This window comes from Drosophila sechellia, chromosome 3R (genome assembly GCF_004382195.2).
Source record: "Drosophila sechellia strain sech25 chromosome 3R, ASM438219v1, whole genome shotgun sequence".
NCBI classification, from domain to species: Eukaryota; Metazoa; Arthropoda; class Insecta; order Diptera; family Drosophilidae; genus Drosophila; species Drosophila sechellia.
Window position 1 is genome coordinate 20,953,623 of NC_045952.1, and position 18,404 is coordinate 20,972,026.

Here is an 18,404-nt window from a genome sequence, read left to right on the forward strand (position 1 = left end):
AACATTTTTAGTTTCGAAGTGTATATTTTATTAAATTGCTTTTCTCGAGCTCCATTACGATCCAAAAGACGATCTAGTAAATGCATTATGTAATACTTTCAGTTGCTGCCACAGCCATTTGCCTGAAGTGCAATTAGTAGTAGCTCTGCTCGTTGTAGAGCGGACTCAAGTTGTTTGGCAGGATGTAGATGTCCTCGGGACGACCGTTGAACACGAACGGACGCTTCAGCGATGTCAGCTTGGAGTCCTGCTGAGGAACCGGCATGGAGGCGAGTCCAAAGCTCTGCTGGGAGCCTCCGTAACCACCCATTGAAGGCGACGACATGGGTCTGTACGGATTACTAGGCGTCGGTGGCCGCATTCCATATCCACCGCCACCCAAGCCAGGTGTCAGGGATCCCATCGCCTCGCCCGGGGATCCGTTCATTTGGTATACTCCTGTCGGCTTTCCGTTGGCCAGGAAGTTCACGGGTAAATTGAACACGGAGCCGTAGGCGGAGAATGAGGGCATAGGCTGGTAGGTCAGCAGTGGGGAGAATCCGCCGCCAAATGGAGCCGTTGGCATATTGGGCAAAAACATATACGGTGTGGGCGGCAGTCTTACGTAGTAGATGGGTGAATTGCGGGCTGGTGACGCGTGATTGGCCGCAGGACGCCGACCACCGGAGGCTCGTGACATAACCACATCCTCGAGATCGTTGCTGGCGCCAGAAAAGGCGGGATAGAACATATCCGGAGCCAGGTAGAGCGGGACGGGGATAAGCACTGGCTGGGCATAGCCAATGAAGGGCAACATCTTGGGCATGGAATCGTAAGGATTGCCCTGAGGTGCGGCATATGGACTCCAGGGATAGTTGGCAGAGTTGGGCAATCGTGACTCCTGTTTCGACTCCTGCATCATCTGGTAGGGATCGTGTTCCTCCTCGTCCTCCGACTTCAGGTCCTGCTGCTCGCCCAATGCGTCCTGGACATACTGCTGCGTGTGGATCTGCTGTCCCTGCGGCTGTTGTTGTCCCACCTGCAGTCCTGGCTGCGAGGATTGTACCTGCTTCTGTTGGCTCTGCTTCTTCACCAGCTGGGCTAGATTGGCTGCAACAGAGTCGGCCACTAGTTGCTCCAGCACCAGCAGCATCAGTATGATGCTCCACATGTGGTTACCCATTTGATAGCTGTAATTGGATCATGGCATTGGCGGTGAGTAAATCTTCTGTCGATCCCCGACTGACCCCAAGCACCATTCAAGCTGATTTGCATGCTTCGAGCTAGTTTCTCACACTCCAATTGCGCAACCAGCGGATTTTCCCCCACCAGCACAGGTGAACAACGGAATAAATATGGCCAGTACTTTGGAGCCCCATCGCCGGCCGAGATCGAAGCAAAAAGTATAACCCAAGCTAATAATTCCTAATTAAATCAAGTAGGCACTTTTGGTTTACTAATATCTACTTATTAAATTGTATTCTACTTTGAAGTAAAGCCGCTATATTTCCATTTCTTTGCTTAGTATGTGATCTTCTTCAAAATATTTTAAAGCCATCACTTCCCGAACAGCAATTTTGAACAATTACCCTTAATTTGTTTGATGTTTTCACACTTTTTCCACAAACACTTTATATACAAATTTACCTGGTCAGTAAGTGAAATGCGTTGATTGCTTAATTTGGCAGGAGAGTCCTAATCGAAATGCTAACGAATCAAAATTGGCCCACTGGTCGGCAGGAGCGTTCAACTGGAAATGAGTGTGATCACGGCCAGAATCGACGCTTTATATAAGGGGGCCTGGCCAGAATCCCCGCATTCCCAGTTCCCAACTCTCTGCCGACGGCGCCGTCGACGGGAGCTGCGCATGCGCAGCATTGAAGAAACGAACTGAAGTAGTTAAGTGTGTAGTAAGCAGAGTGTTTGGGCCATAAGTTTGTTTGCATTTGCCGGGCCTTTCTCAGCGATCTAAGGGCATGATTTTGAGGTTCTGTGGCAAGTGATAAATCGGCTAATTGCCAGCGGCTTAAACGCCGGCTTAATTAGCCCTGACTGTGAATAAACCTGCCAGCTGCAAATTATATAAATATCCACATGCACTTGTTGCATTTTGCTAGCCAGCTTGGTGGAATCGCGAGCAATGTTAATTACACCGGCAAAAGGTCCCTCGACTGGTGTAACAAGAGCCCTGCGAGAAACGCCCGCGATTATGCATTTTAATTTTTATGACAGGGCAAAAGAAGACGTCGAGTTTGAGTCGGAGATGGGCTCATTAGTCAATGATATCCGCCCTGCATTCCACATGGCACCTAGCACCAAGCAGATAGCACCTAGTGCCTGCTTAAAGCACCTGCTCCTGCTGATCTAAAGATCTCTTCCCAGTTGCATAATTGAGCATAATTGTGCGATTGCATCGGCGTGCCTACATATTTAGTTAGTGTGCAACTTTATTGTCCGCCTAACGATTACCAGGCAAGAGCCAGTGTAATGCCAGTCAAAGAATCCCAGGCTGGCCAGGAACAAGAAAGGGGCACAGGAGAGAACAGTCTGTCAAACAGGTCATAATTATGCCAGATACTCCAGATACTCCGGTGCAGATAAACCCCTGCAGGCACTATTAATATTCTAATATGAATAATTTGTTTATTTGTCAAAGCCAGCGGCACTGGCGCCGGCGTTGAGATTAGAGCAATAATAAATTACGCAGCTAATTAAGCGGCGGTTGCAGCAGCAGCAGGAGCAGCAACATCCACGCAGATGCAAAAGATACAGATACATGCCGCAGATTGCGCCGACTGCCGCAACAAGCGACGACAATAACGAACGGTTCGTGTTCTATGTATGTATTACTATTACCCAACTCAAGGTACTATCCCAGAGTCCAGCTAAGAACCAAGCCCAAATCCAAGCTCAAGCCCAAGCCCGAACCCGAAGTACTTGGCCAAGCCCCATGCCACACGTAATTAGCCTTGGAATGTCCTTGTGCACGTGACTAGCCCCGCTCCTCAAAGCCCCGGGCGCGAAGATCGCAGTCGCCCTGGTGTGGGGCTAAATATAAAACGCGCGTGCCTGCGGATCATCAAACTTGGCCACTTTCCTAACGAAGCCACGTTAGGTGACAATGTCGTTGATGCACTGCCCGAAAATCTTTGAAAGTCAGTTTGGCATCTTGTTATGTTACAATGTACAACTATTCAACTCCTGGCTAGTTTTATGGTTTTATATCATTATATATATTTAATATTCAGCTTAGTACATTTTATTTATGCAGTAAGTCATATTGTAGTACTACCAGTAGATTTGTGCAGTGTAGAATTGGCAGTACTATCTTGGTATCGGTAATCGGAACGTAAACAACTAACAGCTATCAGGCTACAAGGGTTCATTAACACCAACTGACAGCCTGGACACAAACATGGCCCAAACAAAACGCCGTGCTTGCTGGGACCACGGCTGATGGCCATTGCCATTTAAAAAAGGCAGAAGCTCGCGTATTAAATCATCAGCCTCATCATCATCGCTTCGCTACCGGCACACTCGCTTGAGCATGGCCCATCTAAAGTAAACCACTTTTGTTTTTTACACCAACAGAGAGAGAGATATAAAAAGAAATCGAAGCTAAGACAGAAGATCGGCGGAGAACTGGGTCAGAAGCCGCACGACTGCTGACGAGATTCTGAATTATAGAAAACCCCTCAGGAGGTCGCCCTCCAAACAGACTATGTAAACAAATTACTCAGTATCTAAATACCCTTTATGGAAAAATTTCATCGCGCAATACCTCTGATTCTATTAGTTGGGTTTTAAGCTCTAAAAGAGTTGTTTGCCTTAAATACCCTTTAGCTGCACTTGAATACTCGCCCCACACGAGCCACACTCAGCTACTTTCTTTAACAGCAAACATAAACATATTCTCGAAAGCCCAATGATGTTGCTTGCAGTTCAATTTGCCACTGCCATTGACCCAATTATTAAACAAACAGTTCAGAGCTTGCTAAAGAAATTGAACAAGCACTTCCGGATAGTGTGGCTGTGATTGGAACTCAGTGTTATCAGTTTAGTTTTCATATTACCTCCTATCAAAGGGGTTCAATTAGCTTCAGTTCATAGAGGTTCTTGATAAGAAGTTGGAAAGGTTTTGGCCAGAAATAGTACTTTTCACAATTAAGCTTTTCGAAGACGAGGTGGCCGAGAGGTTAAGGCGTTGGACTGCTAATCCAATGTGCTCTGCACGCGTGGGTTCGAATCCCATCCTCGTCGGTTGTTCTTTTTTTCTTTCTAATTTTATCCTTAATTTTATTTTATTGGTCTCCGTGTAAAATAAATTTTTAATCTTTTCTAGGGTTAAAATCACTATACTTTTGTTTAAATGAAAGTAATAATTAAAGAAATAATTAGAACTCAAAAGAGAGCAATAATGCAAAAATTTATTTAAAAAGGATATTTCGACGAGGATGGGATTCGAACCCACGCGTGCAGAGCACATTGGATTAGCAGTCCAACGCCTTAACCTCTCGGCCACCTCGTCATCTTGGAATTCGATGTTTTAGATCGTTTTTTCAAAGAAAGTATGCAAATATTTTGCATTAATAGACTATGCGAATTATGTCCTTAATTTACATAGACTTACCATACATTTTTTAGAAGTTCTTTGATCTTGAAATGCTTTTGCCAATATATATGCTCTTTGCCAATATATTTTATATATTGCTTAGGGTTCTTTATTTGTTCTTATAATTGAAATCAAATTACTATAAATGTACATAAATATACTTTTTATGCTTAATATCTATTGAAAAAGTAAATAAAAATAAAAGAAGAAAAAAAGGAGTCGACGAGGATGGGATTCGAACCCACGCGTGCAGAGCACATTGGATTAGCAGTCCAACGCCTTAACCACTCGGCCACCTCGTCATGTAATTTAGTTGGGCCCAACAGTCCACTCATTCTGAGCGGACAGCAATTTGCGTTGTTATCGACAGCAAGCTGTATATATCAGCATTAGAACATTGTTATTGCGGTGGTTTATGTAGTTCAGTACTTTATTTTTAACAGCAAAATATACTAAAATATGGGTTGCTTTCTTAAGAGTTGGTTGTCTGCTACTTGAAATTGTCATTTTCTCAGACAAAGTGCATAAAAACTAAGCCTTAGAACGACAAGAATGAACACTGCTTGCCGGTAAAGCAAGCGGTCCAGGAAATGAGCATTTGGCTGCCACGATTGCATAAGACGAGGTGGCCGAGAGGTTAAGGCGTTGGACTGCTAATCCAATGTGCTCTGCACGCGTGGGTTCGAATCCCATCCTCGTCGCGTTATTTTTGTTTTACATTTTTTTTAACATCAACAAAGTTGAAAAGCGATTTTTATGTTACCGAAAACTAAAAATAAACGATGTGTTACGAGTGATTAAAACACAGACAATAACCCCAGATGCTTATCGTGTTTCAATTGAATTTATAGTTTTACAGCCCCGTTTGCAGACAGGAGACAATAATGGCCATCTCAGCAATTTAAAAGAAATGAAAATAGATACATTGATAACAGCTTAAGTGTCGCTGATGGTGGAATTGGATGATCTTTTAGATGAAAGATAAGATGCGATGTGTGTGGATGATGCCGGGGCAACCGCTAACTAGATGGATTCTGCAGAAACCGGGTTTATTGACACCGTGAAAAGGGTCATAGCCAGACCAAATGTGACTTGGGATGCCATTAATGGCTCGTTTGGCTCTCAAGGTCGAATGGGATGGGATCGGCAGTGGGGCAATACTTTTTGCAAGCCCTGGCGAGTCGCATTTAGGCCAGCTTTAAAAATGGCAAATACAAACAATGCCCACTCTCGAAATTAAATTCCAATTGAAATAATAGTTCGCTTTTGCTGCCGTCGGCGAGCAGACAAAACAATATAAGCCGCCGGGTAATTAACGTCGTTTCCAATGATTTCTTTCTCGTCCGCTGGCCGGCTAATTAATGCATTTAACGCAATTACAATACAAACATCAGGGTATATTATGTTTGCCATTCGGTTTGGATTTCGTCTGCTTTTCCTTTTAACTGGGCAACTGGTTTTCAATTATCTAAATCTTACTTCTCGGTCATTAATGGAAAAGCCAAAGAATTTTTATGCCATTTGATGGGCGACGTGTTAAAATCCTCCGGCCACTGAAAAAGGCCATAAAGCAATTATTTACGATCAATCCGCACATATGTCTATTTTTCGCTTGCTCTGATTGTTACCCACTGGGAAAGTTTTGTTGGTCGGCTATATGGCTAGTATAAATCACCAGGTCGGAAAGATATATATCGGTGAAACCTTAATTCGGTGTAGGAGGTGATGATGCTTTCGAAGACCTGATCAAGCTCTATAAGGCTAAGGATTTACATGTCATGTCAGCAGCCATGTCAAGATACGCATCTTTAAAGACAATTGATCTTTGATGACAGCCGAAGGTCGAAAGTAATTGATGATCACAGATCGCAAGCACGCCAAATAATAATTACCTATTTTTGTTTCATTCAGCTGCCATTGCCTTGACATATTTCAGAAACCATTGTATTTCTTGCCAATTTTGTGCCACTATGGTTTCACGATCCATGCATCTTTTATAAAATTAAAAAAAAAAATAACTGAAAACTTATAGTTACTTGAAGAAGATATATTTTATAGTTATTAATCAGCATATCTAAACGGTTGTCAAATAAGCGTGTAAAACAGATTGTTAGAACTCGACCAGAACACGGGGAATCCCCTAGACTTCTGCTTACTCTCCTATGTACTCACTAAGTCACTCTTTCTTTCTTCGCTGGACAGCTTGAAGAGCTCTTTCCCCGAATCACTTGAGCCCCTGGTTATGACTCAATAGACCCAGACTCAATGGATCTTGGATAGCCAAATGGCAATCCAATTCGCCAGCCAATCGCCCCCATTCGTTGTCGGTGGAGGCCAAGCTCCACTGGAAATCGCAACGCCCATTTTAACCTGCTCCCTGCCCTCGGGGACTTTCACAAAACCCGCGCAAGAATTCGCTAAACGTTTTCGAACGGATGAGCAAATATTGAATTTTGCGGCTGACAATCGATGGCTGGCTGGCTAGCAGGTCTTTTCCTTTCGTTACACTTTTCTTTCTGCGTGCTCCACAAATATTTGACTTTCGATGAAAGTCGCTGAGCTGGCTACGTGTTGGCAGTTATGACCCCGATATCCAGGGGGCTAAACTCTCAGAAATGCCAAGTGCACCGGCGAATCGGGATGGTTGACATAGCGTAGCGGTTGCGTAAGTCTACAGCTTCATTCCGAATGCATTCGATGGATATCCGATGTGGTGTCCACATGCCAAGCACCCCGAATGAGAAAACCAAATCACCGAAGACGCCGGAGGTGGAGATTGTGATGGAGGAGGAGACAAAGACTTAGCTTAAGGTGCCCGAACTCCACATGTGAGTCAGTTTATGGGCTCTGTGTGGGTTTAATGAACCTGCGAATTTATCGACAATAAAAGATTCGCTATAATTGGCCCATATATAATCGTTGCGATTTAAGCCGGCTGATTAGTCGCCTTACCAGTGACATACCTCTGGCGGTGGGTGTTCCCGCCATTCATCTAAATGGATCTCCTAGCCCGACGCTGTGTGTCTTCATAAGCGGCTAATTAAAACGTTGCCAATGTAAATGAAGTCTAAGAGCCCCCGCCATCTCCCCGTCAACTTCACTTCACTTCACGGCGTGCTGGCGAATGCTTAAAAATTCAGTAGCCAAACACGCAAGCGCCAGCAGTCGCAGCCAAGAGACAACAAACCAGAGACGAGAGTTGGGAGTTAGGAGTTAAGAGTTAAGAGTGTGTCTGTCATTCAGACCCGAAGACACCGGCCAAGTCTACTGGGTCCCAGTCAGAAACTGAGATCGAGTCTGTTGATGACTTTGGCGAGGTTGATAAACACGACTGTGCTCTGTACACTGGGAAAAACATACAATAATATATTCCCTATAGTAAAAACAAATTATCTAAATAATTAAATTCTAAAAAGATAGTGCTCTATAAGCTACATTGTAAGCAAATGTTTCCCATTTTCACCATTTAATATCTCTAACTTTTTCGCCAAGTTCACTACCAGCTGTCTGTTTTGGTGCCCCGTGCTGGGGCCATCTATTCGTATTGCTTCCGTCAGCATTAAACATATTACTCTTAATAATGCCTAAAACTTGGTTCACACAAGGCGCCTGTAATGGGTCTGAACCGGAGTATCCGTATCAGTATCAGAATCAGCTGAATCAGAGGCACGAAGACGTTACAGATGCACAGAAAGTGGCGTTTGCAGCTTGTTCGTGATTTGTGTTGGCTAATCGTTAACAATTACAATTAGGCCCCTGACTGACCGTTCTGCTGGCAGGTGGTGCGTGCAGTTGGCTGTGAGAACGGGTATTCTCCATATATCTATATATATGTATATATATAGATTCCAATTCCATTGGCCATTTGGCACATGCGAGAGCTTACGCACTTCAACACACACTTTAAACCGGAAGCCTAATTGCCGGGAGTTCTGCTGCCATGGCTAATTAATATTTAAAGTGCCTTAATAACCAGACAGAAGCTGGGAAGTTTTACTCTTGGTGTATATTTGCGGTTATGTCATTTGTTTTATTTCACAGCCCAAACTTTAGATTGTCTCGGTGGTCAAGAGCGCTGGTGAAAGATTTCTGGGCCCTGGGAAAGTTGGAAATGTTTTTACGTAAACCCCCACCGTGTTAGTTGCTTTTACTTGTTTAATTAACGGCTCATAAAACTGTGCATCAAAAGGAAGTCATTTAATTAATGCACCATTGCTCAATATGGGCCATATGCGAATTTTCAGATATCTACCAAGGATATTTCAAAATCAATCGGTTTTAATCACCCAACACTACCAATTTGTAATAATGCCACGAACACCATTTGCCAATCCAATTATGCATAAATCCCTTTGAGCACCACACGCATCGCAGGGTTCTCGGGGAGTTGAAGTTGGAGTTGCCCGGTGGTGGCCTGTCAATAAGCCAAACCGAAAAAGCACCCCAAGCCACTGGGAAAAGAGAAAAGCAGACCGGACCGAGACCTAAAACCCTACCTCAACGAAGGCTTTGTGTTACCACCAGCTGCTATTGTTGTCGTAGGTTCATTTGTAACTAATTTGTGCACAGTATCGGAAAGACAAAGGAGCTGCCAGGCGAACTAGACCCCGATTCCAATCCCGAGCTGAAGTCGAGCACAAGCTCTTAACCCTCTTTCTTACTAAAGATATTAGTATTATCATAATACTTTTTGTCAGGCGCCTTTCTTATAACAATGGGCATCGTTTATCACATTTCAAATGAGTTGGGAGTTAAAAGCATAATGAGGTACATTAAATAACAATATAAAAGAAATTTGCAAAAACTAAGAATAGTAAGAAAAAATCTAAAATTCACAAATTGATTTGTAAACATTATTCAATCCGTGTTACCAAAACAAACGGAGAAAAGATGCAAATGTATGCAAATACATACAGTTGTATATCTGAAATTTGTACCAATTAGTTAAAGATTTATTATTCATCTTATTATCAACAAACCGTATTCAAATCTACGAAATTTAAAATCTAATACATTTTTGAAATGCTACATAAAAATATAATTTATATTATTTCAATGTTTGTTTAAGTTAGGTTTATATTTTGAAATTAGGAAAAGGATGTAAGCACGGGTTAAGGACCTGTCCCCTATCTTTCTATTTCTCCAGGGGCTTTAAGAAGCTGCCCACCGAGTTGTAATACAATCGAGAGCCGACTGACTGGCCAAGGGGTGTTGGATTTCCTGCTCAGTTCTGGTTGGAGAACTGCAAGGCTGATGAATTTGTTAAGCAAATGGCACATGCGGGGCAGGCAAATCCCACCAAGTGCAATTTGCAAGTGTAACAGTAAGTGGACAAACAATAAACTGGCTAATTTATGGCCGCTCATCATCCGAGATCATCTGCCATCCGGAGAACCAGTTAATTCTCCGGTCTTCATCGGCTGGGACCTCACACAATAATAAATCCAGTTGCCGCTGATGACGACAGAAAGGCAGCGAAGTCGGCAGAGGCGGCGGCAGCGACGTCGGCACTGATTTTTGATTTAAGAAGAAAAAGAGAAAAAAACAAATTACAAACAGTCCGCAGATCTCATTTATTTGCCGCACGCCGAGGCGTTCACAACGTTCAAAAGCTGCGCGCTCAAGCTACAAAAAAAAAAAAAAAAAAATACAGAAGCATCGGCAAAGCAGTGCGAGAAAACGCGAAAAGTGCATCTAAGATATTCGCTTTAAAATTTAAATGATCCAACCATAAACGTGATAGAGCGTCTGCCTACCATTACGCATAAATTAATTTCCACAATCTAATGAAGTAAACATCTTCGCTTGAAGGACACTTTGGCAATAAATTGTACAATCGACAAATATTACTAAGGAAAATCACTAATCAACAAATCCAACCGGCAGCTGCAGTCATAGCCATTTAAAGTGAGTGCGATTAGAATATAGACGTATGCCCATAAAAACACATTAAAGCATTTGCATTTGACGGCTGGCAGGCGGTTCTTTAATAAGTTTATAATTGCTGCCCGTCCGCATCGAGTTTGCTGCCTAAGTCTTTCGCTTGCAGCAAGTTCGCTGCCTGAGTCTCTCGCTTCGCCCGTTTCGAGTTCGTTGCCTAAGTCTTTCGTCTTTCACCAGTGAGGAGCGTGATATGATTAATCATGGCTAGCATCACGAAAATGACCTTGGCAATGCCGTTGATATAGGCGCAAAGTAAAACAGCCTTAGATAATTGAAGTCAGTGAGTGGACAAATTAAATTTAGTTTTTCCAGTTTCTATTTCCTGAACTGTGCGAAGTGCGAGTCATTAGGGTTTCGAGCAATTAAATTGTAATGAGCTTAGGCGTAATGTGTGTGGTCTCTCGAATTTCACATCTTGCTCTTTTGGCTTCCATTATCACAGTGATCCCTGAGCACTCCAATCATATATCATATATCATGCGGGGCTTGTGATCAGCAAACCAAACAAATTCCCAACTTTCTGCAATTTGTCTTGGGCGCATATTTTGTCGGGAATTCTGCCAGACACAAGAACTAGACAAATGTCTTTATCGGAAAAACATAAGCCTGATGTGATTTGCCTAGCCCACAATCTGTTGAAACGGTGGGCGAACCGCAGACGCCCCTGGTTAGCCCCAAAAACCGTGTTATCCACTTCGATCCCAAGTTTTTCGGTTGTTGCGCCGATCAATTTATTTTTTTTTACTGGCTCATTAATCACTGAAGCGTTGAAATCTGCGCCGCGGATGGCGCTCGACTCGCTCATTAGCGTAATTGCTCTGCCGGCGTCGCTTTGATTAGCGTGCATTAAATGCTTTCATTTAAATCAAATCGAAACGAAAATTATCTCTGGCATGTGAGTGTTTCGGTTTTCATGTGTACACATGTGGCGAACGTGAGAAACTTACAATGTAAAGGCGAAACATTTTGCGCTTTGATGCGCACAGACAATTTATTTGTTATTTAATTATTCGGCTTTGGCATGTGACTTGCAGAAAATCGCATTGGTTGCCATTACTACTATTATTGTGATCCCGAGCACTTTGAGTTCGCCACTTCGGTTGCTACCCCATCGATCAAAACCTTGAACAATCGGACAACCCGTCGAGTGGGGCGTGGGTGGCACTCAGCACTTTCATTGCCCGTCGCCTTGACATTCTCCCACCTCTCACAAATATTTACCCGGCTAACTGGCCTTTTCTACTTTTATTTATAATTAAATTTTGTAGTTATAAAAATATTCCACTTTGGATATTTTTGTAATTTTCCAATTTAATCTGAACGCTTTTTGGGAAAAACACTGCTCTTTGATAAGCCAATTTTAATAATTATTTTTAAATATTTTTTTATCCGGTCTCACCAACCTTTGTGCTCATTTTCAGAATGTCGCCGTTGCTTCCACTGGTATCGCTAATCATCTTGGCCAATTTGGTGGCAGCTCGACCCTATTCCTATGGTCCACGGGCAGAAGCGCCTCCCACGAGATTGGCCAACCGGATTGTGGTGCAGTCGCCCTCGCTGGACAACTTGTATATGGACTACGTGGTCACATCAAAGCCGCTGAATCTGCGCAAGTACAACAAGAACGGCAGTAAGACGAAAAAAACGAAAAAGGATTCGAAAATATATTACATACCCGTACCCCCACTGCCCTTCCGCCACATACCCGGCATCGGCTTGGACTATCAGCCGATGAAAATCAATCCCATCCTCCAAGAGTCGGAGAGCACAACGAGGAAGACCACAACGGTTCGACCACCGACGACGACGACATCTAGCCCCAATCTGGATCATCGGAATCCGAGCAAAGTACTTCGAGTGCAACACCTCAAGGATTACTACTTCAATGGGCGTCCGCATCGACTGCAGGTGGCCCATGCCGATAAGAAGTCCGGACTGACAGCCCTTAACCTGAAGTCCAACTTTTACTACAACAAAAACATTATTTATTAGTACTGTTAGTTAGAAAATAATAAAAACAAAAGAAAGCCCTACAATTGCTTTGAATTTCGTTGTTTGGTTAGCGAATCTGTTAAGCGGCTTTTGAATGGAACCCACCTTAAAAAGGAAATCGCAAAACCTTTCAATTGGATCGCATTTCCTATGAGCGGAATTGACAAAACCACCGATTTGGGTCAAAATCAAGCGAAAGAAATCTCTAAAAGCCGAGAGGAGCCATTAAATTTGATGATATCTGTTCGGATCATGATATAAGAGTTAAGCATCATTATTAAGTCGGCTTCCGCTTCGGTAGCATCATCGGTAGCTGAAAATCATCTTCACGTGTGGTCCGACCATCTGTCCAATCCATTTAGTAAAAGTAATTACTGTCACCGTTGTCTTTGCGCATGCCAAATGCTACGAGTTGTGCAATAAATAATAATAAATAATAAGGCGCTGAAAAATGGTCAATCGAAGTGGTTAGACTTCGAAATCGGGGCAATTAGAAAAAATGTATGGGAATGCAAATTCGTTAATAGCAATTGGAGTTGAGGAGCTCATTAGATGATTGGGTGCTTTCACTGATGGAAATTTATTGCGAATGCGTGGGAAAAATTAAGTACAGTTGAAGAAATTCTTTATGTGGAGCTTCTTGAACGAAGCTGATTAAGTTTGATACCACTAAATTGGAGCTTCAGCGGCTTTTCGGCCTACAACCCGTTGCCACAACAGGGCGCCTAGCAGCGGCTGTGGAGCTATTGAACAAACTTGTGGCCCCCAGCCGAGGCCATCCTCATTTGGCTATATCTCAGCAGGCAGTTTTCAGCCTCATTTCGGAATTAACTGAACTACAAACTATTATTCTCCAAAAATCAACAGATATATTTTGGGTGGCAAGATGAGCGCGGAGGAGCGTGCTCGGGAGTATGTGTGCAATGTGCAACTGCATGTGGAGCCCAGCGAACGGCCCAAGTTGCCACCAGGGTGTCCCCCTCCTCTGGATTCACGGAGTACTGAATCGGAGCCGCAGCACTCCGAAGAATGCTGCGTGGAACTGGAGAATGTGACTGTGAAGTTCAGGCTATCGGATTCCGAAATCCTGGCCCAAGTTTATCCCAACTGTATGCTTCTGGGCGAGATAAAACAGGATCTTGCTCGCAAGTTTGAAGTGGCACCGGAATGGCTCGTCCTCCGACAGGATAATCGTATTCTCTGCAACTCCGTGCCTTTGAACTCCACTGCCCTAGATGAGTACGGCATTCATGAGTTCCAACTGCAGATGAATAAGGGGGGTAGAGAGGATCAGACCTCCAAGCTAGATCTGGATGTGTACTATGAGTAGGTGAAGCAAATGGCATTACTGAACCAATTTTACACTTAACCTTTTATCAGCAAACACCGTCTGGCCGACTTTATCACTGTCCAGATCTCTGGTGATGACACCCAGGATGGCCAGTCCAAAACCGTGGTCGTAGAGATCGAGAATGCGGCCATAGTCAAGCCATTCCTCTGCGGCTATCGGGATCAGAATACGGGCAAGGAGTACCTGGACGCATTTACCCAAACTGGTCCGTACTTTGACAAGATGAAGTACAGGAAGTACAAGACCAGGGATACGCAGACATGGGAGCAAAAGGAAAAGACTCTGGTATGTTCAAGAAACTTTGATTTATGTATATTGCAATCAATTATAGCAAAATTTTTTTTTTTAGAACACAGCCCATGAGCAATCGGTGCAATGCCATCTGGATGGCATTAATATACTATATGTTTCCGCAGCCAATGACTTTACCATAGTTCCTGGCAAGTACCAGACTTTTGCCCAGAAGGAGCGCGCAGAGCGGAAGCTCGAAAAGATTTTGCTCATCCAGCGAAACTGGAGGCGCTGGATTTTGTGGAAATATATTCACCTGCGGGCGCAAGAGTATCGGTAGGTGGACTATATTCAATTTAAATTCTGAAACTAAATATCTCATCTTATACACCCCCACCAGTCGCCTGGTGCAGAATCGCGAGCATGAGGATGAGCGGTATGAGAAGTGCGTGGAACAGCGCATGGAGCGACACCGGGTGATCAAGCAATTCCCACGCAACAAGGATGACTTCGATCTTCTCTATGCGGAGGTGGCTCGTTGGAAAAAGGCGGAGCTGAAGCGTATTACCGCCAACTATGAGGGGCCTGCTCGCATTGCCGAGGTGAACATCCTGCTGGACAAGGAGATTCAGCTGCTTAATGGCGTGGAGCGGCAGCGTAATCTCGTCTACAAGGCCATGGAGGATTTTCGCAAGGATCAGTTGCTAAAGGAGATGGGCAAACCGATCGAGTGGGTCGGCTACAAGGACTCCAAAATCCACATGGATCTGTTGAGCACACAGCGAGTTCGCTTCCTCACCGAGATCTACAAGGATCTGCGAAAGCCGCGCAGCAAGGAGGACCGCTTGGACTTCATCCGACAAGTCATGGAAGTGCTCACCGAGGAGACTTGCTTCCCGAATTTTCCTGAACTTTTTGATCTCTTTGATCGCGAAAAGAATCTTTTGCTCTATGCCAAGTCCTTTGACGTAGAAATCTTGCGCAAACGCCAGACAATGCTCTTTTTCGATCTCATAAAGTTCCAAAAGGGCGAGCCCAAACAAAGTAGGTATATATACGTGTATATCTATTGTATTTATTCTTCGGAATTGTGATTTTTAGGGATTCCATCGCGCATGTGCATTGTATGCAAAAAGGTCAAGACCTATGCCGAGTTTGCCATTCGGACACGTCAGAGCCATGTGGACACCTGCAAGCACTGTTACTATCTAAAGGTGGGTTCTTCCTTATCGCACATTTTAAATATTGTTATCCAAAATGTTCCCATACACATAGCTTATTGCTACTGAGAACACCGTGTACCAGTCCATTCTACGGTGCATCCATCGGGATGAGCGAAAACGCAAGTGCACCACATCCTTTGCATTTGTAATGCAGCCAGATGATGTTCGCCACATCATAGACAAAATATGGCATGGACATTCGGCTCTAAGCAAGACAGAGAATCTCAGTGAACTAAGGTAATCTTCACAATGAAGTGTTTAAAAATCAAACTCAAAAATATATCTATTTTAGATTGCCGCGTTGGAACAAGAGCGATGACTGGGCACCGTGGAACTGTATTTGCCTGACGGAACGGGAGACGCGAGATCACTACAAGATCGATGACATTGAGAAGGTGTATGATCCCAAGTTCGTTTTGCACATCGGTAATCTTCACATGCTGGCTCGCAGCCTATTCCACACCTTAGCTGCTGTGGCCACCGAGTTCCAGGAGACGGGCCAATGGTGGAAAGTGGGCATGAACAAGCAACGTTCCAGTAAACTGGATGCCGTCTAAGCTATGTGGTTAAAATGACTCCCAGTAACTCACCCTTCGAAATTTGGGTTTAGCTTGTAATTCAGCGCCTAATTTAACATTTACAAAATTTAAACAATTCAAATATTGATCAATCATTACAAGAAAAATTAAATAAACTATAACTGCAATTATTTGCTACTTGCAATCGCCTTGAACTTTGACTCCAAATACTGAACGCGTTTCAGTAGTTTGTCACTGGTGCTGAACTCATTATAGGGCACGGGAATAACGTGGTAACCACTCTTTTCTAGCAGGTCAAATGTCAGATTCGTAACGCCGCTGCCACAGCGATGCGTTCCGTGGCATATGTCATGGAAATCGATGACCATCAGCGCCACCCTGAAATCAAGTTCATTCATTATAATCAAGTTGATTGATAAAACGAGCTATAACTTGCCTTATTGCATTCGGATTTTCTTTGTCCAACGGCAGGGGGTTTTTGTTAGCATCAAAATGGCACAGTGCATCTGAAACGACAGTTAATCAGGAAAATGGTACAGATTAATAAAAAACTCTCTTACCTATGAGGAAGCCCATTTTAGTGTCTACAGCGGTTTGTAAATGATTGCTGGCCGGCAGCAGACTTTTCAGTGCATCTAGCATTCCATTTACCAGCACTTGCTTTGCTTTAGGATGCGCCATGGGCACCTGATAGACAGGACTGTCAGTGGGCAATAGTGGACCCTTGTAATCTGTGGCTATTAACTGGGCATAGCTATTCAAGTTGAGTAGCCTCATTTTGGAGGTAGCAGTGACACCAGCTTTGTCCTTTTTCAACGTCTCCAGGAAGTCCGCACTGAAAGTAATTACAAATTTAAGTTTTAATTCGAAATTTTCAAGCATTTCTATGAACAAACCTCAAAACAGAAGCCAAGTGGCCGTGTTCTACTAGACCCAGCATTGTTAGCGACCACACAAAGCTCAACCACTCGGATTGCTTGGTAAAATCCTCGCGGACAATAGACTGTACTAGTTTTTTGCTCACTTCCTCCAGTTGAGCGCTTTTGAAGTTTAGCAGGGCCGAGGTAAGGAAATAGGCACTGAGATCTTGTGGGCGACAGATTTCACTATTCTTTAAAAGCCACTGCGTCAGTGATTCCAAGATATCTAACGAAAAATTAATCATTAATCACAAATTTGTTTGGGTATGTTTATATCCGAGCTAACCCAAATCCCGGTATCGTAGAATTCCCAGGCTGGTAATAATGGATCCCACAACGGCAGACTTCTCCACATTCTTAGGCAGTGCCGATTGCACATCTGCACACACTTTGGCGCTCAGAACAGAATCCTGGAAATTCAACGTGGACATGGCGAACAGCACATCCCCCGCTTGCTTTAAATCCAGCGATTCCGACGCGCTGCTGATATTAAAGGCCAGGGAGCGCAAGAGAGGAGTACTACGCCTCTTCCGCTGGGCTAGGGTGCTCATCACCTTGACCATCTGGGGCAGACTGATGCTAGCTATCAGCTTAGCGGCCTCATCATCACCAGCTACGCCAAGCACCGTGTTTAGGTCATCTGTCCGGAATCCGGAAATCCGCTTGGCCGTCCCATTCTCGTCTAGGTCCTTGTTGTTAGCACCATTATTTTTCGGAACCGTCCGGCCCAACATCCGGCAAATACGTAGGAACCTTGTGTCGTTCTCGAATTCCGAGATCTTTACTCGATTCAAGGTGCTCCACTCGGCCAGGATGGAGACAATTCTGAGGGCATGCTTCCTCGAGAAGCCATTGTTGTTCTCCGTGATAGTTAGCAGTCCATTGACTGTCTTTGCGTTGATGATACGCTCATCGATCTTGCTGGAGGCTTGGCTTTTGCTCTCATCTTTGGGATTGCCGTTTCTGAGGGATTCGAAAGCAGCGGCTACCATGTTGCCTGGAATAAGGATGGCGTGGATACCACTTAGTAAGGAGGACAACAATTTTAGAATGTACCTACCCCTGGGCTTTTTGGCCGCCTCCTCCACAGCCGGCGTGCGTGCTTCCGGCTCCACTGCATCCGACTGAACTCCAGTGGGGGCCACGGGAATGCCCGCTGCCCGGACACTGCTGCTGAAGGCTGCACGGCGGTACAACTGGGTGACAAAACTGCCGGCAAAACGTTGTAGTCCCAACATTTTCAGTCAATTCACACGCTGCAAGAGACCACAGAAGTTTACATAACCTTTTTGTTTACATTTTCAGCGGCCAAGAAGGGGCTTTACAAAGCATGCCAATGATATAGGCTTATATTCATGACTTCAACAGTCTTATTTCCCCTGATATCCTTTGCGTTTCATTTAGTAATATCATTTATTTAAGTAAACTTTCCTATTGAACGTTGAGAATCCACAGATGACAGCAGCGTTCAGCTGATTCTAGTGTAGGGTAAAGCCCGTCGGCTGCATGCAAAGCTTTTGTAACACTGGCCGCGAACTGTGCTGCCAACTCAGCCTTTTGTAGCTAGACTTGGCGTTTTTTAATCCGCTATTTACGGATCATTGCATGGGCTTT

At 44.1% G+C, this 18,404-nt stretch overlaps 4 protein-coding genes and 4 non-coding genes across 8 annotated transcripts; 4 read left to right on the plus strand and 4 right to left on the minus strand.

Moving 5' to 3' along the window:
• Nucleotides 1-10: 10 nt before the first annotated feature.
• On the minus strand, nucleotides 11-1,728 carry LOC6607416. Its single transcript, XM_002032153.2, has 2 exons — nucleotides 1,627-1,728; nucleotides 11-1,169 (listed from the first exon to the last, which is right to left on the minus strand). The coding sequence occupies exon 2, from the start codon at nucleotides 1,160-1,162 to the stop codon at nucleotides 134-136; it is 1,029 nt and encodes a 342-aa protein (XP_002032189.2). The 5' UTR covers nucleotides 1,163-1,169; nucleotides 1,627-1,728; the 3' UTR covers nucleotides 11-133.
• A 2,429-nt stretch (nucleotides 1,729-4,157) lies between these two features.
• Nucleotides 4,158-4,239, plus strand: Trnas-gcu. Its single transcript has one exon. It is a non-coding gene; the product is annotated as a tRNA-Ser (tRNA).
• Nucleotides 4,240-4,425: 186 nt separating this feature from the next.
• Nucleotides 4,426-4,507, minus strand: Trnas-gcu. Its single transcript has one exon. It is a non-coding gene; the product is annotated as a tRNA-Ser (tRNA).
• Nucleotides 4,508-4,811: 304 nt separating this feature from the next.
• Nucleotides 4,812-4,893, minus strand: Trnas-gcu. Its single transcript has one exon. It is a non-coding gene; the product is annotated as a tRNA-Ser (tRNA).
• A 317-nt stretch (nucleotides 4,894-5,210) lies between these two features.
• Nucleotides 5,211-5,292, plus strand: Trnas-gcu. Its single transcript has one exon. It is a non-coding gene; the product is annotated as a tRNA-Ser (tRNA).
• Nucleotides 5,293-10,154: 4,862 nt separating this feature from the next.
• On the plus strand, nucleotides 10,155-12,570 carry LOC6607421. Its single transcript, XM_002032154.2, has 2 exons — nucleotides 10,155-10,498; nucleotides 11,956-12,570. Exon 2 carries the CDS (start codon nucleotides 11,957-11,959, stop codon nucleotides 12,524-12,526), a length of 570 nt encoding a protein of 189 aa, XP_002032190.1. The 5' UTR covers nucleotides 10,155-10,498; nucleotide 11,956; the 3' UTR covers nucleotides 12,527-12,570.
• A 760-nt stretch (nucleotides 12,571-13,330) lies between these two features.
• On the plus strand, nucleotides 13,331-16,054 carry LOC6607422 (IQ and ubiquitin-like domain-containing protein). The gene is made up of 7 exons (XM_002032155.2): nucleotides 13,331-13,852; nucleotides 13,907-14,162; nucleotides 14,227-14,444; nucleotides 14,509-15,152; nucleotides 15,210-15,322; nucleotides 15,384-15,568; nucleotides 15,624-16,054. Exons 1-7 carry the CDS (start codon nucleotides 13,413-13,415, stop codon nucleotides 15,886-15,888), a joined length of 2,121 nt encoding a protein of 706 aa, XP_002032191.1. The 5' UTR covers nucleotides 13,331-13,412; the 3' UTR covers nucleotides 15,889-16,054.
• Nucleotides 15,931-18,316, minus strand: LOC6607423 (FAST kinase domain-containing protein 4). The gene is made up of 7 exons (XM_032722808.1): nucleotides 18,222-18,316; nucleotides 17,851-18,046; nucleotides 17,077-17,787; nucleotides 16,767-17,016; nucleotides 16,431-16,705; nucleotides 16,307-16,376; nucleotides 15,931-16,248 (listed from the first exon to the last, which is right to left on the minus strand). The coding sequence occupies exons 2-7, from the start codon at nucleotides 18,026-18,028 to the stop codon at nucleotides 16,038-16,040; spliced, it is 1,695 nt and encodes a 564-aa protein (XP_032578699.1). The 5' UTR covers nucleotides 18,029-18,046; nucleotides 18,222-18,316; the 3' UTR covers nucleotides 15,931-16,037.
• Nucleotides 18,317-18,404: the final 88 nt, after the last annotated feature.